Source organism: Athene noctua, chromosome 20 (assembly GCF_965140245.1).
Source record: "Athene noctua chromosome 20, bAthNoc1.hap1.1, whole genome shotgun sequence".
Classification (NCBI taxonomy): domain Eukaryota; kingdom Metazoa; phylum Chordata; class Aves; order Strigiformes; family Strigidae; genus Athene; species Athene noctua.
The window spans coordinates 12960487-12985366 of NC_134056.1; the positions used below are offsets into that span (position 1 = coordinate 12960487).

The 24880-nt window shown below is 61.3% G+C and overlaps 1 protein-coding gene across 1 annotated transcript; it reads left to right on the forward strand.

Annotated features, from left to right (window-relative positions):
* Positions 1-24843, forward strand: NPDC1 (neural proliferation, differentiation and control 1). The gene is made up of 9 exons (XM_074923816.1): positions 1-136; positions 14094-14237; positions 20586-20693; positions 20836-21015; positions 21139-21205; positions 21640-21724; positions 21886-21965; positions 22077-22173; positions 23131-24843. The coding sequence occupies exons 1-9, from the start codon at positions 43-45 to the stop codon at positions 23206-23208; spliced, it is 933 nt and encodes a 310-aa protein (XP_074779917.1). The 5' UTR covers positions 1-42; the 3' UTR covers positions 23209-24843.
* Positions 24844-24880: the final 37 nt, after the last annotated feature.

The window sequence follows — 24880 nt, forward strand, 5'->3', positions numbered from 1 at the left end:
CGCAGCCGCCGCGGCCCCCGCGCCCGCCCGCGCCGGTGGAGGATGGTGGCGGCCCGGGGCGCTGCCGCCCGCCGCGGAGCGCTGCTGCTGCTGCTCGCCGCCCTCGGGGCCTGCCGCCTGCGCCTCGCCCGTGCCGGTGAGTGCGGCTCCGGGCCCGTGCCCCTCCCGTGACCCCCTTCCCCTTTATCGGCCTCCCCGCCCGTGTCTGTGTGTCCCCCCTCCCCCGCGGATGCTCCTGTCCCCTTCCCCAGGGACCCGCGTGGCCCCTCCCACGGCGAACCCGGGGCGGTTGCCCCCCCCCCATCCCCACCGCCACGGGGGTCGGGCTCCCAGTCCCCTTGGGAGGGGGCAGCGGGTCCTTCCCCGCACCGCGGCTCCTGTGCCCCCCCCCCCCCCCCTCCATCCAGGGGGCTCCGGGTAGGGGCCGGCTCAGCATCCCCGGGCAGAGTGCTCCACGCATCACCACGGCCTGACAGCAAGGTGGGAAACGGCCCGTGGGCTCCCCCACCACCCCCCGCGCAGCCCCACAGGGTTTTTCCCACCTCCCCCGGCCCCAGCCCGGCTCCGCAGCCCTCCCCGGGGACGGGCAGCGCCGCGCCGTCGCCCTCCTGCCCGCCCCTGCTGGCAGGGGCCCTGGCAGCGGGTGGCATCGGCTCAGGGCTGGTCCCGGCAGGGGTCCGGGGTACCCACAGATATGGGGCCTGATCCCGGACTGGGGAGAGAACATGCACTTGTGAGAGCAGCCCTACGCTGTGGCCCTCATGAAGCACCTTTGTTGGGGAAAAAAATGAAAAACAAAACTAAAAAAGACCAAAACAAACAAAAAAACCCCCTCAAATAAAATTGCTGTGGTGACCGAGCCATCTTAGGGAGCCGCTGGGAGGCTGAGCCAGGCCGGGAGCTCACCTGCCCCGAGTCACTCCCTCGAGGGGAGCAGCAGCAGCATCGCTCCGCGGGGCTGAATCTGACAGAGACATTTCTGCTCTCTCCCGGGGCCGAAAAAATGTGTGGCTTTCATTTCCCTCCCAGCAGCACCACCTTTGGCCTTCTTTCTGTTTTCTTCGGGGTTGTTTTGGGGGTTTAGGGTTTGGTTTTAGTTTGTTGTTGATTTTTTTTTTTAGTTTTGGGGTCTAGGTTAGTGCATTTCCCCTCCCGGTGGGTCTGACGCTGGACGTGCGCCACGTCACCTCGCTCTGTGCCGGCTGCTGCGATGGGCACAAACACCACCCCTCTAAAAACCCCAGCTGGCCCCCAGTGTTGCTGCCTGCAGGGAAATCAGGGGGCTGCCCGCCTCTGCCCGCACTGGCAGGGAGGTGCCATGTCCCTGTCTGCGGGACAGCGTGTCTCTGGGCAGGTGCTTTCCGCCTCGCTGGCCGCCGGAGCTGGGTACCTGGGGAGCACCTTGTCACTCCCAGCATTGTTTGCGGATCCGATGTTGTTCTCCCCGCTCCGGCTCACCAGCGGGCAGGCAGCCTGCCGTCAGCTGGGGACGGTGTGGCCTTGCCATGCTCCTGCCTGCTCTATGGGAGGGTGAGAAGGTGCAACATTTTTTTTTAAATCTCCCAGCAGTTCAAAACATCCGGGTCTCTCCATGCTGAGGGGCTGGAGGCAGAGGTGAGGATGCTCCTGTGCTCTCCCTCTTCCTGTGCGTCGAGGCCTGGGTGGCCCAGCCGGGGGTACCGGTGACCAAGCGGCGATGGGAGGAAGGAGATCTGGGCACCTCTGATGCAGCCACCAGCATAATCTCTGCTGCCTCCAAATTAAAGGGGTTGTGGAGGGGATAAGCTGGCCTGGCAGTGCTGCTGGAGAGGGACCCCTGGAGAGGCTGCTCAGGGCAGCTGTTCCTGTGGGCTGTCATGGGGAGGGGGGGAGGTAGCAGAGTTTCCCCTTCCCCTCCCCTTCCCAGCCCTGGGCTGGGGCCTCGCTCCGCCGGCAGTTGCCTGCTCCAGTGACCGGGTTATCGCATGCTCTCGGCACAAGTGGGATTGGGATTTTCAGCTCAATGTCTTTCACTCAAGCAAAGGCTGGGCATGGTTTCTTTGTGCTGTTTCCAGTCATGTCGTCGTCATGCCGCTTGGAAATGCTGACAGCAGCATCCCACTGCTGGGAGGTTGGGTCTGTGCGGCGTGTGGCAGTGGGGAGCTCTGGGCTGGTTTCTCCTGGGGATGGCTGTGGTGCCTGGAGGAGCATCCCAGGGATGCTGTGCAGGGAAAGGAGACACTATCCTGCCCCTGCAGCCTTCCTCCCCAAGCGCAGTGGGTCAGAGGAAATGCTGGCTATTTCTTCCCATTTTATAATTTCCCTTCCTGGGCAGGTGTGGCAGAGCTCGGCTTTCTCTGGGGACGGCTGCAAGGTGGAGGTGGCAGGATCAGGGGCAGCTCCCGCTCCCGGGCATGCCAGTGAAGCTGGCTCCTGGTGAGGAAAAGGTCCTGGACCACCATATCCATGTCCTCTTGCCTCTGCAGCTTCAGCAAAGCTTCTTCAAGAGGAGTCTGGCATCTCCTCCTCCCTGCCTTCATCTGCCAGTGCTGCAACCCCGTCTTGGATCCTCATCTTGCCAAAAGCCTGATCTGAGCTGGAGAAAGGGCAGCAGCTGGCTTTGAGGGTGGTACAGCGGTGGTTTACTTTTGGTTGATGCTCCTTATTTGTGTTTTTTCCCCCAAGTGTCTCTACCCAGCACACCTGGCTTTGGGCATAAACATTTCCTCACCCATTTTCTGGCTGCATTTCCTGGAGCATTAGTGAGAGTCAGACTTCTACCCCTTCTTGAGTAATTTGGCTGCCAAATTTAATCTATTATTATTACTATAAACAAAAGAAGACTTTCCAAATGAGATGACAGTTGAGAACCTCTTTTTTTAATAAGCCTGAAAACCCCGGCCCTGCTGCTGCAGCCAGCACTTTGCATCAGAAACACCCCAAGAAGCTGTTCAGCAAAAAATGAGTGGTCCTTTCTAGTCCAAGTGACCCATTTGGCCACATGTGAACTGCCGGCTCCTCGCTGCCTTTCCTCCTCATGCCGCTCCTCAGGGCTGGAGGTGGGGGCAGAAGTGCTGGTGCTGATAGTGGCTGCCCCAGCTCTGTGGTGGTGCCGGGACTTCTCCAGGTCCAGAGCTGGACACAGCAAGGCAGAAGCTTTGTGGTGTTCGCATGGCTCAACCTGCAGTGGGATTGTCCATCTTTTGGCTTTTCGTGTGCTCCCTTTGCAATCACTGTGCGGGGGAGGGAGCCGTAGCAGGGTCAGGGCCCAGCGGGTTGTCCCCGGGGTCCATCATCCTGAACACTGGAGCTGGGACAGCTCCAGGCACCTCTTGGGAGCATCACAGCGGTGCTTGGTGCTGTGCCTGCATCACTGAGACTGTCCTGCCGAGCTTCCCAGGGCTCTGCCTGGTGGGTGAGCAGGGGGTGGACTCTGAGCCCCCCAGAATCACGTGAGTTGGTCTGTAGAAAGCAGATACGTCCAGCCCCAGCTTTTTCTTGAGACACAGAGATGGTCTGAGTGCCCCTGGTAGCGGTGACAATGGTGCGCTATGGTCCCGCTGGGTGGCCTGCAGCCACCCCATTACTTTGGGCGCCTCCATGGCTGCACGTCGGGGTGTCCTCTGCCACACCAGCACAAACCAAGTGTTTCCTGCGTGGCAACCAGGGTGCTGCTTCCCTGGGAGCTCCACGTTGATCCCGAGCTTAATTTTCTGTGGGATTTTATTCTTGGAGATAATGTTCCCCCCATGTTCTCTGGGATTACATTTGCTCAGTTGGGTCCTAGCGTGGGAAATGAGCCCTCATGGGTAGGTGAGATGTGGGGAGAGCTGAGGACGTGGTGCCTGAGCATCCCTTGGGGCTCCGCTGGTTAGTACCTGCACTAGGGACCTGGGCAGGGCTCCGTCCACAGGCCTGGGGAGGGGGAACGGATGGAAAGAGGCCCCCCGTCTCCATGATCCCAGTTCCTGACATGGTCAGCATCAAGGAAGTTTATAGGAGACACACAGTGAAAGTCCCTCCTCTCCTTTCGCTGCAGCTCGATGGGGACCTACAAACCCATGTGTGCCCCAGCTGTGCCCTGTGTGGGAGAGCTGGGGCTCGGGGTGGGGAGACTGTGATCTTGGAACCTGGGAGGTGCTGTGGTTACACTGTGCAGGGTCAGGCCTTTTGGATCCGCAATTCCCCTGGCAGCTCCAGGCACAGGCTTGGGGTCTGCAGGCAGTCTTGAGGGTCTACAGCGGAACCCTGGCCTAACCCTGGGGCTGCACTGCCCAAGGGGGGGCTCCTTGGGGTTGCCATGGCCCTGCAGAGCCACCCCGCTCCCCAGGGACCCCTCAGTCCCCAGGGGTGCCAGGGACCTTCCTGCAGTGCAAAAGGGAAGACAAGTCCAGGACATTTGCCTGAAATGGCTCTTCTGGGCCATGGGGGTATTAAAGGGAGGTAATCGGTTTAGCTCTGCCACATGCTTACAGGGGGGTGCCGGGGACAGGAAGGGTTATGCGGATGCTGGGGACAGGAGGGGTGACAGTGTGACAGCACTGGGGACAGGAAGGCTGATGGTACCAGAGACTAGAGGGGTGATGGGGATGCTGGGGATGGGAGGGGTGACAGGGGCAGTAGGAGTGCTGGAGATAGGAAGGGTGACAGTGTGATGGAGATGATGGGGACAGGGGGGGTCACAAGGTGGCTGGTGTGCTGGGGACAGGAGAGATATGGAGGCACTGGGGACAGGAGGGGTGATGGGTGGTGATGGGGACCAGAGGAATGATGGAGATGCTGTGGATAGGAGAGGTGGCCTCTCCCTAGGCTCAAGGCACTGTGTCCCTGGGCACTGGGTACAGGAGTTGCCATCGGTCCCATCCCTGCATTAAACCCACAGTACTCCAGTGCTTTGTCCCCGTGGGGGGCTCTGGGTCTGGTCCCTGATGGGTGCAGTGGCTCCCCCAGGCTGGCTGCTCCCCAGAACTCCAGAGCATGGCCCCAGTGCTGCTGCCAGTGCTGGGGCATCTCCCTTCCACGTCTGGGCTTTACCAACGGCCACTGCCACAGGGGCCAGAGCACCTGGTGGCGTCCCCAGGCCTATAACTAACTGCTTCATGAGCCTAACAGGAATTGCAACGGGAAGAAAGTGGCCATTAAGTGCCTGGAGTACACTTTGAATTGGAGGAAGGAAATGGAGCCAGAGCAGGTCCCAGTCCCTGCCTCTTCCTGTCCTGGAGCGCCAGAGCACTGCAGGCTGGCAGCTGCCCAGCCTAACCAGTGTACCCCGTAGCGTGTTGCTGGGGTCTCTCCTGCATGGGTGGAGAGGGCAAAGCCTTTGTGGAGGGAGGTTTGCTCTTTGGTGGGGGGTACCCGTTGCTTCAGGTGGATGATATGAGAGGTGACATGTCAACTGGTGTGCTGGCAGTGACCCTGGCTCATCACAGCACAGGGGTGGGGCTTTCTATAGAAAGGAGATGGCGACAGAGCTGGAGGGCAAAAAGTTGGAAAGGTGCTGCTCTCACTGGATACCGATAGTGCCCATGGGTGCTGCCTGGGCTTGGCTGGGGGTCTGCAGAGGAGTGTTCCTGGGGAGCCGGTGGCTCTCAAGTCTGGGAGAAGCAGCTCTGCCTCAGGGAGCTCATCGTCTCGCATTTGTCGGGGATTATTTCCCAGCTGACTGCTAAGCCAGTAGAGAGGGCGGCCCTGGTAAACTGCTGGTAATGTGACCCATCCTGCAGCCATAATTCTTGGCTTCCTGGCTGGAAAGGAGAGGGTTTCCCTGAGCCTTTCACTTCCTGCAGGGGATAAAATCCAAAAGGAGTCTCCAGGTCCAGCTATTTCAGCACTGTCTGCAGCACTTTTTCCAGGAGCCCTGGGATGCTGCATTCATGAGCATCCCTGGGATCTGCCTGTACATCCCACAGGCCCCCCATTTTCTGGGATCACAGGGGGCCCTTCCGTTTGCTGGGCACTCTGCCCCAGTGGGAAACAACGTCCCACAGGTCTTTATCACAGGTGGTGGCTGAGTCAGCATGGGCGCAGCCTTGGGTGCAGCCTGAGCAGGACAGAGTGAGGTGGTTTTCCACCTACCTCTCACCTTGCGTGTCTGCAGGGATGTGGGCAGATTGCCCGGGGGTTCCTGCTCATGGGCCATTGGAAAGCCATAAAGGTCAGCCCCTATAGCCACCAGCATCTGCTGATAAGTGGCTGTGTCCCCAAACCTCCATTTCAGAGTGGGAGCTCTGAGACTGGTGCGAAGGACGAGGTGGATGGTGGGGGCAGGACAGACTCCCCAGCCTGAGCAAAGCCACCTGTGCTGCTGCCACTGCCTCCGAACTGCCTGAGGGTGTTTAATCAGCAAAATCATGCTGGTGCATCTTTACCAAAGGCTGCAAAATGTCTCTGGTGGTGTGGGATGCAGTGAAGTGTGGGAGGGCTTTGGCTTTGCCAAAGAGCATCTGGCCCCGGTGGGCACAGTGGTGCTTCACCAGGAAGATGCCGCTCCAGGGTTTTATTTCCAGCCCAGCAGTGGGAGCGTGCGGCAGCTCACAGATGGCTGAGCTGTGCTGGTGCAGCTCCCTGGGTGCTCGGCTGGGAGGCGGTGGGCTGCCCTCTCCCACCTCCCCACCGGCAGCACTGAGTCTGCAGGGAGAGCTCACCCGTGGCTGCTGCTCTGCTCTGCGGGTGCTGCCCTGCTGAGCCATCGGTGCCCAGCCGGCGCCAGGAGGAGAGAGGTGGACTTGAGCCCTTCCCATGAGGCTGTTCAGGGCTTCAGGTGGGCCCGTGCTCAGAGCAGAGCTGTAAAGCCCCCTGCACTGCCGGGCACGGCCGGCCCCGGTGCAGGCATGGGGCGGTGGTGCCAGGGCTGCCCATCCCCTGTGACGCTGGCACAGCATTAGCACACTGCCCACGCGGGTCCCGCTGGTGGCAGCACCCAGCACCGTGACCACCAGCTGGTTTCACTTGTCACACTGTGCTGAACTTCAGAGCCCAGACAGTAAACAGAGCAATTTAAAAAAAAACAGCCCCTGCCCCAGCCCCACCTGGCTCTGAGCAGGTACGAAACCCATTGGTATTTGCTTGAGCAAAACCTGATAAACAAGACTGAAAGCAAAGAATAGCATGGTGCTTTTTGGCATGGGGTGGCATGGGGTGGCATCGGGGACAGTGTGGGGTGTCTAGTACAGGTGGGTGCACACCTGGTGATGCAGAGTCAGCAGCAGGTTTGGGTGGGCAGCACTGGGGAAACTGCATATGGCACCTGTTTGTCTTTTTTTTTTTTTTTTTTAATGATTTCTTCTATTCCTGAATACCCAAGGCAAAGTTCTTGTGGCTGCAGACAGCCCTGGCACTGCAGAGTCACCCCAGATGGCAAAGGATGCAGCGTGTCACCCTCCCGAGGCAGAGGCTGGAGCTGCCCATGAGCAGGGGACAGTGAAGGGGACAGTGAGCCACGGCCAGAACTGGCAGCACCCAGGGGTGGCTGGGCTGGGGGACCAGCGGGTCTTGCTCAGCTCAGTACCCCTCCAGTCACCCCACCACCTGCGGGGCTATGGGATGGGGCGAGGGGTGACACTCGCTTCGTGGCTGGCTTCCACGAGAGTCGCGTGGGACTCCACATGGTGCCAGTGGTCCTCTGTGGCTCCTCTTCCCTTGCCGTGCCAGGGGGATTGCCAGGGCGAGGAATAGGGATTTTTCTGGCTAGTTAAGGAGTTTGAGTAGCAATGACACAAAATCTTCCATCAGCCTGGCAGGGGGAGGCTGCCTGGTGTTCCCTTTTCCCTCAGCCCTGGATCACAGGAGCAACTTGAGATTTTGGGGTGCTTGGAGACGGGGACTGCTGTACTGCGGCGCTGGGCTCTGGGGTAATGCCAGCAGTTGGGGGGGCGTGAAGTGTTTGTGGTTGCCAAGAGTTTGGCATCCCCCCACCTCTTGGGAAGCCCGGCTCAGCCGCTCCTGACCCTCCATTTCCCCCTTGGCCTTGAACCTGGAGAGGGGGACAAGGCTCTGGGACCCCATCGTGGTTGCCTCAGGGCTGCAGCAGGCAGCTGCCCTCGGGATGGCTCTCCTCTGCCACGCGGCCCTGCTGCCTCCACGAGCCCCTGCTCGCCCAGCACTGGCTCCACACCATGCTGCCTCCGCTGCCCGTACACCGGGGCTCCAGCGTGGGCAGCCCTCCCTGCAGCATCTGCCGGGGGGGTGGCTTGTAAGCAGCCAGCAGTGGCATTTTGCCTGGGTGACTGCCCGTGGTGGCATTTCCCGTTGTTCCTGGGTGGGGACGCTCTCGGTGGGAGCAGGGCGCAGCTGAGGTGTTTGCTGTGCAGGCAGGGCAGGCAGGGGGGATACTGCCAGGGGGTCCCTGCAGGGATATCCCTGTCCCCCACCCTGTGGTGCAGGGCTGCTGGCACTGTCCCTTGGCCGTGACATAAGCTGCGCTGGGACCATCTCTGCCCATGAGCTTTATCAGCTGGGCCAGAGCTTGGCACCTGCCCAGCTGAACCAGAAAAGCTGGAAGCTGGGACACGAGCCCCGGTGGCCTGGGGAACGGGAAGCCCAGTGGCACGTGGCCTTTGGTTGGACAAACCTGCCGAGACAAAAAACAAACAAACACTTTTCAGCCACAAAGTGCTCTCCGGTGGGATGACAAGGGCTGGTGCTGGCAGAGGAAGGGTTGGTGGGGGCCGCGGCCATGCCACATCCACTGTCCCCAGGAGCGTCGTGACGTGGCCAGCGTCCCCCTGCTCCCAGCATGCTGTGATCGGTGGAGAGACCTGCTCTGCCACCTCCGCGCGCGGGAGAGGTCTTGTCTGCTGCATTTTCAGGGGCAGGAGCACGGCGGTGACGTGAGCGGCTGCAGGCAGCGGCAGGGCTCCCGCGGGGCTGCCAGAGCAGTGGCAGAGCTGTGCTGGCCAGGGCTGTGGTGCCAGCGGCTGTGCCCAGGGAGGGGGATTGCTCCCAGGGGTACAGCTGTGCCTGAAGCTCCACTGCCCTCCGCCTGCTCTCAGGGGCAGGGAGCAGCAGGGCAGGGGGGTGCAGCCACCTCAGGGAGCCTGGCAGCGCTCAGGGCTGCAGGCGTGGGGACCCTCCTGCAGTTGGTGTTGGGCATTTGTGGTCGGTGTGTGCAGCAGGAGCAGCGCCGGGGCTGGGGCACCTGCCCGGGCAACCCCAAGCCTCCGCCCATGTTTTGCTGTGGTGTTGTGGCTGCCCAGCTCACCCCGGGGGCCGAGTCCCCGGCCGTGGGCGGCGTGAAGATGCGGCATTTGGGTGTCTCAGCCCCCCCTGCTCCTGCCTGCTGCTCGGCAGGAGCACTGCCCCTGCCCCAGGGAGGCCGCAGAGCAGAGGGAAGGAAGATCTGGGGGTCTGGGGGGTGGTTTGGGTCAGCACGCCTGCCTGCCCACAGCCTAGAGCCAGCTCCAGCCCTTCACAGCCAGGAGTAAAATTGCAGAGCCAGGAGAGCCCCAGGTGGTGCCAGCTGACAGCAGAAGTGCTGGGAGAGCAGACAGGCTGCAGGCAGGTCCCACAGCAGGTCCCACATCACCTGCCTGGAGGAGGAGGAGGAGGAGGAGGAGGAGGAGGAGGAGTGACCTTGGAGTGGAGCTGGCAGACACTGCACCGCTGCGGGGCCTGGGCTGCTGGCCCTGCCTGCGATCTGCCGTGCCCTCAGCCGTAGCCGTTCCTCAGCTGCGGGGTGCAGCATGGGAGACCTGCACCCCTGTTCCCAGGGACCCCGATCTCCCCCCGTGCCTGGCTGGGTGACTGTCCCCCGCCTGGGGCTGTGTCTTGCTGCTGCGCGGGGCCGGCCCGTAGCCCGCGGCAGGCAGCCCCGGGCAGGCCAGCCTGAGCTCCGTGCCCGCTCGCCGGCCACAGCCGATGCCCAGTGGGCTCTGCCAGCTCATGCTGTTGGCATCGGGGCCCTGTCAACTGAGAGGCTGGGCGTTGGCCTTGCCAGTGCATGGAGCGTAAGCACTTGGACCAGTGCTCAGCACTAATTAATTATCCTCTTATGTTAACTTTTATCTCTCTATCTGCAGCAGTGACACAGTGGGGGTAACTCCTGCCTTCCCAGCCACCCAGACATCCTTCCTGGTGTCACTGGGCTTTTTTTACATGTGTGTTTTGGCACAAGTATCAAATAAACCTCTTCACCCAGGGCTGTGACTGTCAGTAGCTCCATGCCCTGCCCAGCCATGGCAAGAGACTGTCGGACCCTGTGGCATTCAGAGGGCTGCAGTGGACACCCCCAGTTGCAGGTGCTCTGCTCACCCCGGGATCTGCCCCACATACCTGGCACAGCTCCCCCCAGGGGCTGGGGGTGTTGTGCTGAGCTTTCACACCCAAAAAACCTGTCGAGGAAGCTCTGTGTGTGTGTGTGCTCCTATTTCAATACTCGCATGCCAGTGTTTCCTCCTGTGCTTGGGGCTGTTGCCGCTCACATGCCCCTCTGGCTCACGCTCACCCACTGTTTGTCTTTCCATGCTGGCTGCACGGGTCCTGTTCACCCCCTGGCCTCCACTCCTGCCTGTGTTTTTCTCTGCAGGGAGCCACCCTGCTTTCTCCAGCTTGTCCCAGCCCAAAGCCTGGTTTAATGGTTTACCTCTGGTTGTGCTGGGCTTGCTGCCCACCTGCGTGGGAGGTTTGCACCGTGGCAGCCGCAGTGACAGTGGTTGGATGGAGCATCCCCCTCCTCTAGACGTTCCCAGCACATCTGGGCAGTGGCATCCCAGCTGTGCCATGGCTGACACTGGCTTTGGACTCCATGTTGTTGCCTGCTCCTCTCACTCTGCCTTACATCTGGTTTGCACTGTCCTGCAGGCAGATCTGTGCAGTCCCACTGTGTCCCTGTCCCCTGGGACCAGCCTGGGTGTGTCCTCACTGTCCCATTCATGGCCAGGGCATCCCTCCTGCCCCAGCAGCCAGCAGGGCTGGCCACACTGAGCTGCACTGATGCTAGGCACGGGGCACGATTAGAGTAGGGGATCCCAAATTCTCCCAGACCCAACAGCAGCCCCACAGAAGCAGAAACAAGACTGGGGGGCTGCTGCCTGCAAGCTGGCGCTCGTGCAGGTGGGTGGCATGGCTGTGACATGGCCAATGCCGGGGTGGAAACAGGACCCACGTGCTGTGCCAGCCTTGGCACCCACATGGGGGTGGGCGTGCAGGAGGGACCCATGGCCAGAGCGCTCTGCTGGGGAAGCCAAGGGGTGGTAGGTAGGGTCAGGTACACCCTGAAACAGGAGCTGGACCTCGCCACCAGACTGCTGGGGCACGTGTGGGTAGGGGGGGGGGAGCCAGCAAGGGAGGGGTGGGTGGGTGGCAGCAGTTGGAGATGTCCACATGGCTCCTGAGTGCCAGCACCGGGGGTGCTCAGTCCCTGGCACCCAACCTGACATGGAGGTGCTCACTCTCACCAGCCCAGCCAAGGAGCAGCTGGTGGGCTCAGAGATTGGCAAAACCCCCATGAAACCCCTCACCCTGCAGGGTGCCCACACAGTGGTATCTGCTTGCTGACCAGAGACTGATTACACATGGGGAGTTTAACTAGATCGGTGCCCGCCTGTCTTGCTCCTAATCCCAGCCTGTGACAGCTGGGCAAGCACAGCTTGTTCCTCAAACAGAGATAACAACCTTTTATGTATTCCAGGCTGGGGTTTATTTAACTGGTTGCTGGGCACTGGCATGGGGCTGCCCTCTCCTCACCTCTTCCATTGCCCCAAGGTGGCTCCAAGGGTCCTCATGGGGTTTCATGGTGCTGGGTGGCCACAAGTACCAGGTGACCCATGCCAGGGTGGTTTCCTGCCACCTCCTATCCAGCTTTCACCAGTGCCTGTTTTGAGGGGATGTGTTTCCACAGGCCCTTGGCACAGGAGGGGGTTTCCAGTGTCCTTCCCCAGCACACCGTGGGGATGTGGCATGTCCCCACCCCTGGGTCTGCACAGTATCAAAACCTCCTGCCCTTGAGTGTCCACATGTTTTGGCTGTTTTGTGATCTTTAAACAAAATGGCCTTGAGACCGAGCCCAGGGCAAGCAAAGCAAGCGGCCAAGTCTGATTTCTATGCTTAAGCCTGATTCTTTTCCCATGAAGCATTAATTCTCCCCAACCACCTGGCCGAGCCCCACGCTGTCCCCAGGGAGCAAACTCAGCTCCCACAGGCACGGTGGCCTCTGCCCCCCACCCCAAGCAAATCCTTCCCCAGGCTGCTGCACCCAGCATGGATTTCTGCCAACCCTAATTGCAGCTGCTGAGAAAACCCTGCCCGCAGGAGAAACCACTGCAGCAAAGGCAGCTCAGCCCTCCTCCAGTGCCATCAGCCAGAGGGTGATAACGCAGTGCCCCGTGGGGTGCAGTGTGGAGGGGTCTGGGTGCAGTCTGGGTGCCACTGGTAGTGGCTGCATCCTCCAATGAGCACTTTAATGGTGAATTAGGGCTGTGCAAGTAGGGATTTGTTGTGGGTGGCACCCTGCTCAGCATCCCACAGCTATTGCTTTGGGGTAGCATCCCGCTTGCACCTGGTGCAGCAAAGCTGCTGCCATGTCCCTGGACCTTTGTGTCCTGGTGGGTCCATCCTGTACTGGGACTCCCCACCGTGCCATGCCTGGGCACAGCAGCGGCTTGCCCCCCTCACCCCCAGTGTGCTGCTGGGCTGGGGATGCTCAGGAAAGCCCCCAGAGCTGGGGTGCCCCTTCCCCTCGGGTGCTCGGTGCTGTGCTGTGCTGTGCCAGGGCTGCCGTCCCCCAGGGCATGGGGACGGGCAGACGGCAGTGTCGGCGTGGGCAGGGATGGCTCAGGCAGCGTGGGATGGTGCTGGGAGCCGGCTCCTGCCGTGACTCATCACCGGGGGCGGCCAGGCCTGGCCCTACTCCCGGTGAGGGCCCTGGTGGTGCTCTCCTGCCTGCTGCTGCCTGTGGGAAAGCTGTAGGCATGGCCACCTGCAGCAAGGTGAAGGGCAGGGCTTGGGAAGCTCTGTGCTGCCCCCCCCATCCAGCTGTGCACGCCCATCCAGCTGTGGCCAGCCCAGGACACAGGCTCCACACTGCCACCAGCCCGGCAGGGAGGCATGGCGGTGCTCATGTGTGGCCAACATGTGTCACTGTCCCTGGCAGTGGCTCCTGCTGCTGTCACTGAAAGCCAGGACCCACGCTGCCAGTGAGTCCTTGCGCTGGCCCTCTGTGTCATGGCCCCACCTGGGCGCAGTTCCTCTCTCCATCTCTGCACATGGTTTGCCACCATCATCCAGTCTCAGGACTCAGCTTTGTGTAGGACCCGGGGACTTTGTGCCCCCCAGAAGGTCCCACTGGCTTGAGCCAGGCTGGGGTAAAGAAAATAGGCTGCTCGTGGCCATGGCAGCACTGCCAGGTAAACAAGATGCCCTGTAAAGTTGGAAGGGAGGTTTGGGCTGCGGTGCATCGCTGGGGGAGGACTGGGTCCCACTGGTTTACCCCGTCGCAGTGTCAAAGGGATGGAAATGGAAGGTGCTGCTGCCTGTGATGACCTGTCACAGCTGTGCTGAGGTGTTGGGCAGGGGTTGGTTTAGAGGTGTTTTTTTCTGACAGCTGCCACATGAGGGTCGGTTTGTGTTTGTCAGATTTCAGCTGCCAGCCTGCTCAGCCATTGCCTGCATGGTGTAGGCAGGGGCTAGAGAGCCCCCCTGCAGCCACCTCTGTGGGACTCAGGGTGTCCTGCAGCATCTCAGGGCTTGGGGTGTCCCACGGGATGGTGGCCACCTGCAGCTCGTGGTGTCCTGTGGGATGGCGGCACCCTGGGACTTGGGGCATCCCAGGGACGGCAGCACCCTGGGGCTTGGGGTGCCATGCAGGAGGACGGGCACTGCCTGCTCTTCCCTGCAGGCAGCAAACTCATAAAATTAGAGATTATCTTGAGTTGGAAGGGACCCATAAAGGTCATCGAGTTCAATTCCCGGGTCATTAGAGCCCCTGCTTAATTGCAGCTGGCAACGGCTTTGCAAAGGCAAAGGGGGGCCAAGGGGCAGCTCTGATGAAGCACATCCGCACCCATTAATTGCAGCAGGAGCTGCCTGGGGTGGCTGGGTCCCATGCCAAGAGGCCATGAACAGACCCAGGGAAGCATCTGACCCCTCTCCTCCTGACCTCTTTTCTCCTGTCCCTGCAGCAGCATCGTGTCCCCGGAGCCTGGACTGTGCCCTGCAGCGCCGGCAGTTCTGCCCGCCGGGGTCAGGCGCCTGCGGCCCCTGCCTGCCCGCCTTCCAGGAGGACGACCACGGGCGATGCATCCAGAAGCAGCTCTCCCCCAGTGGTAGGTGCACCCATCCTGCAGCAGCCCCTTCTGCAACCTCCTGCCTGCAAACCTGCCCTGCACCTCAGCAGCTCCAGGAGGTTCAGGGCAGCCCCCACCCCAGCAGCACCCCTGCTCCCTGTCCTCTGGCTTCTCTCCACAGCAGCCGGATCCCTGTAGGGCTGGCAGCTCTGCCCCCTTGCACCCCAAGCCCCGGCTCGCTGCAGTTGTGTGGTTTTGGGGCTGGCAGGGAGCACGCAGACCTGACCCCACTCCTTGTGGCTGCAGGGGTGCTCTGGGGTCTGCCTGCTTGCTCTGGAGTGGGAGCTTTTCAGAGGAGGGGATGTGGCCGTGCAGAGCCCCAAGCTTTGCAGGAGCAGGGTGGTGGCTTCTGGTTGCACAGAGCCGTGACTCCTGCAGACCCCATGGCTGAGGCAAAGGGGTGCCCACGGCCTCACCCATCACGGAGTTGAGCCGTGCTGGGGTTTGGAATTTCAGTCCCTGGTACCTATTGGTTTGAGATTTTGGGCTGTGGTTTGGGGCTGCCCAGCATCCATGCTGGGAGGGTTGGAGACAGTCAGGAGCCCTGCGCAGCTTCACATGAGGGCACCAAGGGCTGCACCGGGTGTTATCCCCTCTCCCCTTTCCCGAGGGAGCTGTGGGGCTGTGGCAGCCTGGGTGGCTGCGCTGTGCTAGTGGGAGATGGGCAGAGCATGCCTGAGGAGCAGCAGTCTGTGGGCACCCCTGGCACCCCACCCAGAGCTCTCCCACCCACTGCTGTGGTGTGTGGAGGGTGCTCCCAGTGCTGCTGTGGCACCTTCACCCTGGCTCAGCCACGCAGGCTGTGCTGGGGGCCGGGCACGCACATTTTTTAGCGTGATCCACAACTCTGTGCAGCTTGGAAAGCTGTAGGCAGAGCTGTTTCTGTGCCCCCCACCTTGTGGTTTCTCTTGCAGATTCAATGAACGGGCAAATTAAGACTGTAATTACAGCTCCACCCAATTATTTTTGCTTTAGCTGAAGAGGAGCAGCCTCTGTGTGTGGGGAAGGAGCTGGGACCCGGCCATGCCCTTGCACGCTGCTCCCGGTGGGTTTTGCTGGGGACCACCCAGTGTGGGGTGAGGGCTCTCAAGTGCCTCTGAGCCACCCCCATGCCTGCTGCAAAGTGCATCAGCCTGCTTTTCACTCCTGCTGCCCCCAAAACCCCCTGGCTAAGGCAGGGTTGTTTTTCCCATGGGGGCAGAGCCTATGGTCCCTGCTGGAGCCTGCCTGCTGCCCGCGGTGGGCAGAGTTGCCCAGCTCCGGTGTGGGGCTGAGCTGGTGCTCACCAGGCAGCATCCCTGCTGGCTCAGCAGCAGCAGCCCCTCGCCCGCAGCCCCCCATTCCCACCCCAGGGCCTGGGGAGCTGCTGAAAACACACAGGATGGCTTGTCCCACACTGGGCAGTGTGGGTGGGGAGGACAAGCACTGGCTGGCTGGGCCGTGGCAGGACCCAGAGAGGCAGCTCCCCACACACCCAAGCTGCTGCTGGCATGGGGGGCACCTCTGGGTTTTTGAGGGGGTTGATTTGTGTTCTGGTTCCTGTGTCTTGGGCACATTGAGGGTCCCACCAGGGTGCAGCCGGAGCTGCCCTTTGCCCAGCTGTGTGTGCTGTGCAGAGGGTGGGCACATGGGGGATGGCAGAGCCCATTGTGTCCTTCATGACTTCAGACTCCTGGCAGGAGGATCACCCCTTATATCAGAGGAGAGACCCCCAAAGCGGGGCCCTGGCTCTGCGCAGCACTTTGGCTCTTGGGCAGAGGGGCCAAGCTGCACAGAAATGGGAGTGATGGCTGGTGGGGAGGACAAGAGAGGGGGTGGCACAGGGATGGAGTCCAGGCTTGGCATGCGGCAGTGAGCAGGGGTCTGACAGGCCAATGCTCCCTGGCATGGGTACCAAACGGCTTTAACAATTGTTTGTGGTTTATTTTTAAATGTGAAGTCTTGGGAGTAAATTCCCCTCTCAGAAGGGCTGCACATGCACTGGCATTAGTTGGGAACTGTCAGTGTTAGGTCAGTGGTTGGACTGGATGGTCTTCAAGGTCCAGCCTAGACGATTCTATGATTCCATGATTCTGTGATCTCCATAGCAACTCTGCTGTGTGCTGGCTTCTGTAGGGAGACACAGCCTCGGTAGCATCCTTGCCTGGCTTCTCTGGGACTGTGGTAATGTCCTTTCCTAGCTTCATCAGGGAGATGTGGGGCCATGGTAGCATCCTCTGAGGATGCTGGGAGGATGCCGGGGGGGTGGGGACCGTGCCAGAGTCTCTCCCAGCCCCATCCTCTTGTCTCAAGCAATGCCACCACCTTCTGGCAGCAAAAGTGTGGGTACGGGAAAAAAAAGGAGGATTCCCCTCCCAAATCCTGGCAGCAGCACCCAGCTGCCCAGTGCAACAGAGGGATCCTGCAAGAGTGCAGAGAGGCTGCGATAGCTGCATTTGGAGGGGGGATGAAATGCAAATGGGGGGGTTGCCATGGCAACGCAGCTGCTTGCAACTGCTGGTGACGCCGATCCTGGGATCCCAGCTGCTGCTGCCACGCCATCGCTGCAATTGGTTGCGGCTCCTGACAGAGTCGTGGGCAGGAGTCAGGGCTTCTCTCCTTCAGTGTACCCATGCAGGCAGGCACTGAGCAGCTTTTTGGAGTGAAAATCAGCGTTTTGTGGTCTCAGGAGGGCAATGCATGTGAGAGGCATGTTCCTGCCATTGATGGTGGCGCATGTGGATGTCTCAGCGTACCCGGCGCATGAAGGTGAGATGGGATGCACGATGTGTCCCACAGCCACTGCGGCTGGGCAGGCAGGTGGCTGCCTGCACCTCGCTGGCGCAGGGGTCTGGGCCCCTGAAACACTGCCAGCACCCCAGTGCTGCGTGCTATTTGAGTGTGCTGTGATGGATTTGCATCATGTGATTTGGGCTGGTGGGTCCCATCCTGCTCCCACCTGGCCCCACCAGCACAGAACGAGGCTGAGCCCCGTGGGGCTGCAGGAAGCACTTTGGGAAGAGGAGGGAAAGGGGGTCTCGGCTTGTGGACCTCGGTGTTCCCCCCTCCCCACTTGCTGTGCTGCCAGCAGCCAGGAGGGCATCAGCCATCCTGGGGAAGGGCTACAAAAATAAGTGGGTTTGTAGGAGTTTTGTGCTGTCCCATGGACACTGTCAACATCAGGCTTCCTCTGCCTGGGGCTGAAGCCACTTGTGTCCCTTCTTATCCCCAAACCCATCCCGGTAACTGGCAAGACCCCTGCGTGCATCCCAGGGTTGAACCCTGGAGACCCTGTGGAGGGGAAAGGCCCAAGGAGGGGGCGGGCAGAACGGCTGGGCTGGGCTAGGCTGCTGTGTGCCAGCCTGGCTGGGCCCTCCCTGCTGCGGGCAAGTGGTGGGACCTACCATGAGAGGGCACCCGTGCCCTGTGCCTGCCTCCTTCATGCCCTGTGCCTGCCTCCTTCATGCCCTGTGCCTGCCTCCTTCATGCCCTGTGTGCACCCTGCATGCCCTGTGTGCTCCGTGTGCCCTGTGCATGCCCTGTGCCTGCCTCCTGCATGCCCTGTGTGCACTATTCACGCCCTGTGCATGCCCTGTGTGCACGCTGCGTGCCCTGTGTGCTCTGTGTGCCTTGTGTATGCCCTGTGTGTGCCCTGCATGCCCTGTGCATGTCTTGTGCATGCCCTGTGCATGTCTTGTGCATGCCCTGTGCATGTCTTGTGCATGCCCTGTGTGCTCTGTGTGCCTTGTGTATGCCCTGTGTGTGCCCTGCATGCCCTGTGCATGTCTTGTGCATGCCCTGTGTGCTCCATGTGCCCTGTGCATGCCCTGTGCACACCTTGTGTGTACCCTGTGTTCAGCCTGCCTGCCCTGTGCGTGCCCTGTGTCTATGTGCACACCTTGCGTGCACCCTCCATGCCCTGCACAAGCCCTGCGTGTCCCCTGTGCATGCCCTGTGCACCCTGTGCCTGCCCAGCATGCCCAACTTGCTGCAGCAGAGCTGCGGGGAGCTCTGCACGTCCCCCCATTTCCTCATCTCCTCTTGCGGCAAGAGCCAGAGCCTGGCACAGCCACGCAGGAATTGGGGCTCAGCCCCAGCCCTCTTTTCCTTGGGGAGAAGCCCTGGGCTGGCATTTCACACACCAGCGGTGCCCAGCAGGAACCAGCCATTGGTGCCAGGCTGCTTCTGCCCCACAAACGCTGCAGTGACAGATGTAGCATCACCAGGGGAAATCTCAGCTGCTGAACAAAAGGGGTGTGGGGATTTTTAGACACTGAAGGGGAACTTGGCAATAAAGCTGGTTAATGCAGGTGAGCAGCATGCCCCAGGCACTGCCAGCAATGCCGGAAACCACAAACAGCACGGCTGTCTTGGTTTTCTTTGTGCTGCTTTGCACAGCGGGAGGCTCAGAGTGACCTGGGAGCTGCTCTTGCTGGTTTTCCAGCTTTTTTTTTCCTTTTTGAGCCATGTCACATTCATCCTCCTGAAGCACTGGCTGTTGCAACTGCATCTGCACAAGGCCAAAGGATGTCAGGGCAGGGCTGGGCAGTGCACCCCGTTGGTGGCAGCACCTGGTTCCCCCAGGCCTGACAGTGACACGCATGGGCAGGGCTGTCCCCTAGGTCCGGTGGGAATGCAGACAGGCCTTTTCCTGAGCGCAGTGGGAAGCTAGAACCAGGCTGTCCCATCCTGGGCACCAGAATGTCCCCATGCCTGGTGCAGGGCTGTCACCATGAGGCACCAGGTCGTCCCATCCTGGGCACAGGGCTGTCCCCACAGGGCATGGAGCTGTCATGCTCAGTCTCATGCCAGTTTCCCTGCCCATCAGGAGAGCCTGGCCTTCTGCTGGCACCTTGTCACCATGGCATTCACCCATTGGGCATGGCGCTGGTGGCACAGCCTCAAGCCTGGCCCCGCATGGCCATGACACTGCTTTGCAAATTGCTTTGGGGTGGAAATAACAGGGTACAAAGAGCTGGGGAAACCTGCAGCTCATGGGGTGCTCCAGCTCCTGCCAAGGACAGGAGGCTGGGGGGCAGTTTGGGGAGCCAGGGGACATGGGGCAGTGGCTGCTCATGCACTTGTTGAAAGCAAGAGTGTTCCCCTTTTAAACTGATTTTTGGCTTGTGTGGCTCTGAGTCACAGGGATGTCTGAGTGGCCTTTGTGCCTGGCTCTGGAGGGAACTGGGGTTTATTTCCAAACACTGGGAGCGAGAACAGATTCTAGAGGAGCTGTAATTGTTATAACCTTGAATTATCCAGGAACTGAGCTGCTGCTACCACCTCGCCTTTGTATGTCTTGATTTACCCTCCAGGGCTTCCCGCTGGGGACAGCCTGAATACTACAGCACAGGGGCAGAGGGAGCAGGCATGGGGACAAGGACTTCTCCTGCCTTTGAAGTTGAGTTTAATCCTGTTAAAAGCAGAGTGGTGAGTGTCAGAGCTTGGCTCTACTTGGCAAGCCTGAGGACAGCAGCTCCACTCCTGCTCTGCACTGTCACCCCATGGGTGGGCACCCCCAGGCTGGCGTGGGGGTTCTGCCTGTGCCCCATGCCCAAGGGGCATCCGGCCCTTTGTGGGTCCCTGGTGTGCAGGGGCATGGGCTGGGGTAGCCACCCCTGAAATGCCCAGCCAGCCCCTGGGGATACCTGATGGTCCTTGCTGCGTGGGGCACCCCGACCCCCTCCCCAAAGGGGCTGCATCCTGCCAGGTGCTGGGAGAAGCTGGCCCCTCAGCTGGAGCGAGGGCTCCCAGCTGGACAGCCCTGGATGAACCCTGCTCTGGAGTGGCTCCCACCCCCTGCACCATACAGGACAATTTGGGGTGAAAACCAGCATTTGGGTGTCCCCTGCCTGCTGTTGAAACGGCCCCACTGCCCACAGTGGGTCTGTGATTCCCCCTCAGAGCTGCCCCTCGCAGCCCTGGGCTGTCTCTCTTGGTCCAGCTCGTGTACCTCCTTGCTCAGGGCCATTTTATGGCCGCAGGTGCAAGGGACACGGGGCAGGTCCTGAGCAGCGGGTGCTGGCAGCCTGCCTGCTCCTACAGGGCTCTGCAGGACCCACTGGCTGTGGCACAGGGGTGGCTGTGGCCACTGTTGCTCCTGCAGCTTTTGGGAAAAGCATTCCCCAAGTGGCGAGGACACGTGCAGATCCCAGATCTGTGGGTCTTTGAGACCACCTGTGTGACAGAGTGCTGCATCCAAGTGGGCTCAGAGTCCAAACCGCCCACATCTGCTGGTGCTGGGATGTTAAAGCCCCTTCTCGGGGCAATGCTGGGGCTGGCCCTGGGGCTGGGGGCACAGCAGCATCCCAGATGCCCGTGTCACGCCCGATGTCTCTCCTGGCACAGGGCGAACATCCATTCCCAGCTTGGAGAAAGAAATCGATTTTCTGGCAGATGTGCTGGCCAGACAAGAGGCTCTTCACCCCCACCCTCTGCAGGATGTCAAACCCAGGAGTAAGTGCCTGCTCCCTCACTCCCACCACTCCCTGCAGCGGTGCTGGCAACCCCACGGCAGCCAGACCCTGCACCCCAGGTTGGTTTGCCCTCCAGAACTGCCTGGGCACTGCTCTGCTCACAGCTCTGCCTTCTCCTGCAGCCACTCCAGTCCCCACTGGCAGCAGACAGCACGTGGCCGGCGGGCTGAGAGAGGGGCTTCTGCAGCGGGATCCCGCTGGCAGCGAGGCAGCTGCCACCCTCCCTACCTCCACCACCTCTGCAGTCCAGAAGTACCCAGTGGAGGCATCCCCCGTCCCTTCAAATGATGACATGGTGCTTGGTGAGACACGGGACAGGAAGCTCATGGCAGGGGGTTTCACTTCCTGGCCAGGGAAGCATGGGCTGGTGGCACTGTGCCACTGGGCTCACCCACTGTCCCTCTGTGTCCCCTCCGCCTCTGTAGGGCTGATCATGGTGTGCACAGTGGCTGGGATCTCGGCGCTGATCATGGCTGCAGTCTGCTGGTGCAGGTGAGCTGGGGGCTGCTGCTGCCAGCCAGTCTTTCAGTGTCCTTGTGCCCAGGGGAGCTCGTTCCTGTGCTGCCCAGGCGTGGTGGGGAAGGTTTGGAGGAGAGGCAATAGCTGCCCCTGCCAGTCCTCCTGCAGGTGTGGCATCTGCTGGTGGGGGCTGGAGGACAGTGGTAGGGACACCCCCGTGCCAGGCACAGGGAACGGGTGGCGCCTGGTTTGGGCATCGCTGTGGCGCTGGGTGCTGACACTCTCTGCGTGTTGGTGCTTCGTGCCCAGGCCCTGCGGGATGGAGGTGGCTGTGCCTGGGGTGCCACCTGTCAGGGGTGTCCTTTCGGGGAACAGGGATGTGGGTGGGAGAACTGAGCCCCCCTGGGGTCACTGTCTCCCGTATGGAGTCATCTGCTCCTGTTCACCGCGCTGCTCTCCCCTGGCAGGCTGCAGAAGGAGGTCAGGCTGGCGCAGAAAGCAGACTACTCGACACAGCGAGCAGCCAGCCCTCTGCCCTATAATAAGATCTCGGTAAGGCACCCATGTCCCTCCTTGTAGGGCATTTGGTCTGCGCTCTGCTTGAGGGGCACCCCCCACAGCGGGGGGCACCCACCACAGTGGGGGACACCCGCCAGCCAGGCTGGCGGCCCTGCAGAGCCCGGCCTCCACGCCTGTCCTTGCTCTCTCTGCAGCCCAGGGACAAGACTCTGGCCCAGAGCGCCCAGATGTACCACTACCAGCACCAAAAGCAGCAGATGCTCTCCATGGAGAAGTAAGCAGCCCCAGGAGCAGACAGCAGACCCAGTCTGTGGTCCACGCCCTCACATTAACTGGGGTGCCGTCCCCCTGGGCTTCACCCCCTCACTGCATCCTTTCCCCCCAGGCATAAAGAGGAGCCCAAGCTGCCAGACTCAACGTCATCTGACGAGGAGAATGAGGATGGAGACTTCACCGTGTATGAGTGCCCTGGGCTGGCTCCGGTACGGCGGGCGCAGGGCGGCTGGGGGGAACCCTGTGTGTGCGGGGTGGGATCTGACACATGACTGGGATGTGCAGTTCCTCGCGAGGAGCCTTTTCAACACATCCTTCATGAAACCCTGAGATGCTGCAAACCCCTCTGCTTCCCCCATGTGCCCTGGCCAGGTCCCACTGCAGCCTCCAGTGGGCAGGAGTGGGTGCCCTGGCACGGATGCCCCAGCACGGGGCTTTCTCCTGGGGAGCCCTGCCCCGTGGCCGCGGGAGGAGAGAGCCGGAGCAGCTAAGGCTGACCCAACCTGCCGTCCCTGTGGTGCCAGGGACATGGTCACCCCGGGCTCCTGGGCACTGGGACAGGGGGCCTCATCCTGGTGCCTCTGCAGCACCCGGGCACCTGTGACCTTTCAAAGCCGGGGGGGGGACGACTTTTTCTGGCTGGCAGGGGACCCCAGGGAAAGGCAGCGCCTAACAACTGGGTACAAAGAGCACAAAGAGACCTGAAAAGAGCCTTTCACATGGTAATGGCTGCGGAGCCCGGCCATCAGGGCCCAGATTAAGGGTCATCATTAGGTCTTTACAGGCCCATTAAAGGGCACTTGATGGCAGGCAGGCAGTCTGGGCAAGGAACCCCATTCCTACCAGCCAGGCTTGGGGTCCCATCCTGGGGTCCCCAGCTACTCTGTGGGGTCCCATCCCACCCGGGACCGTGGGTTTTACACATCATCACACCATCCCAGGCTCCCCAGCCACTCCTGACAGTGAGGCAGCGCCTTTCCAGGGGTGGTGGCTGGGTCCTGGTGTGTCACCCCATCCCAGCCCTCAAGGTCCCCCCATCCTCCCTCCTCCCGGCTGGGCTGGGGTTCAGACTCAAACCCCCTTGGACAGGGTGGCTTAACCCCTGCTGGTTTCTGACATCCTGCCTTTTCCTTCCCCCTGTCCTGCTCCGTCCGCCGCCGGCGCAGACTGGAGAAATGGAAGTGAGGAACCCGCTGTTTGACGACTCCTCCTTACACCCCTCCAACCCCAAGTCGCACCAGTAACACCCCTCCTCTCCTCCACCCAAGCTCGCTATGGACTCTGTACCCAACACCGGAGGGGCACCCGCAGCTGGGCCAAGAGATGCGGACCCCGCTCTGCCAGACTGTTTGACGCCTGCCCAATAAACACCCACTAACAGCTATGGGAGGGGGGGGATCACCCCCGTATTCAGCGTCCTTGTCCTCTTTGCTGCTGTGATTGCGTCCCTGCCTTGCCCTTCGCTCTCTGCTCTTGGGGACATGCCAGCCCTGTGGGGGAGGCCGCCGCTGTCGTGGCACAAACGGGGGCCGCAGCACTGACTCTTTGCATTGGGCTTGGAGGAGGAGGCTGTGGGCCGGGCTGCAGCTGGGAAAGGGCTGGAGAGGGGATCGGAGAGCAGGAGAGGGGCTGGGGAGGTCCAGGCATGCTCGTGCCTGCAGGGGAAGACATCAGGACTGCCAGCCTGTCCAGAGCCCCTCTGCCAGGGATGGAGATTCCTCGGAGCAGGTGGCATCGCTGAAGGCTCTGGTGCCTGGTCTGCCCCCCCTCCCCAGCCCAGGCAGCCCCTGGCATCAGGGTCCCGCTCTGGGAGCCAAGGGCGGGCGCAGGAGCAGGCTCGGGCAGATGCTGGCATCACTCCCAACGTTGCACCATCATATGTGCCGTGCCCAAGCAGGAGCAGAGGCTCTGCCTTGGCTCGCTGCACTGGCTCCATCCCCTTCTAGGGGTGCTCCTCCCCAGAGGCCCCGGGATGCAGACAGTCCCACTGCTACTGTGGCCTGGACCCCGTGCCAGGCTGTGCCGGCAGAAGCAGAGGATTTCCTCATGGCAGCCCTGGGTGCCAGCTGGGCTCTCACCCTGGGCCTCCATGAGATGAAAGCTCAGAAAAAGGGTTCAGAGTTTTGGTTTTAAGCCTGTGTGGCCATAGGCAAGGAAGGACTAAGACTGGCAGGTGTTTGGGCGGCTGGGAGGGGTAGCCAAGACACGGTGGCTTTGCTGTGCTGCTTCTCTGCCCCACAGAGCCTTTTGCAGCATCCCTGCAGAGCCTGGCACACTCCCTGGGCATCCCTCCGTGGCAGGGGACAGCCTCTGCTGCTCCATCCCAGGGCACCTCCCAGGTTCCAGAGACCCCTTGCACCCCTCCACTGCCCATGGCTGCATCCAGGCTCACCAGCCTCCACCAACACATTCTTGCTCAGAGCCCAGCACCGTTCCTCAGCACCTCCCTGTGCGTTGGCCATGACCAGCGTAAGGCCCGGGATGGGTTTTGGGTTTTTACTCACAGATGTGGCTTCATGGCCAGACCCTGCTGTGGCCTGTCACAGCCACAGGTGACATGTCGCATGCTGGTGGTGCCTTGCACAGGGGTGGCCCCTTGCACACACAGGAGCTGTTGCATGCACAGGAGCCATTGCACGCTCAGGAGCCATTGCACGTGCAGGCAGGCACGGGCAGGGCAGGCAGCAGAGTTCTGTGCTGGGGAGTGGTGGTATGGGACTGTCCCCAGTGGGGTTGCTGGCAGAGGCCATCACTGCACAGATCCTTTCCCCGTGCCCTGCTCCCTACCCGTGGGCTGCTGCCCTTTACCCTGTGCCCCTTGTTGTATGGACTGTAGTTCTTTTAAAAGGAGATTTTATTAAATGACCATGTTTGAGACCTATGCGAGTGTGTGGTGTGGGGCCAGCTCCCCGCTGC

Excerpts from the sequence above, each read along its gene's own strand:
- NPDC1 (XM_074923816.1), top strand. The coding sequence starts at position 43 with ATGGTGGCGGCCCGGGGCGCTGCCGCCCGCCGCGGAGCGCTGCTGCTG. Across the intron at positions 20,694-20,835 it reads GCAGGATGTCAAACCCAGGA|CCACTCCAGTCCCCACTGGC; the intron begins GTAAGTGCCTGC and ends CTTCTCCTGCAG. Across the intron at positions 21,966-22,076 it reads CAGATGCTCTCCATGGAGAA|GCATAAAGAGGAGCCCAAGC; the intron begins GTAAGCAGCCCC and ends CTTTCCCCCCAG.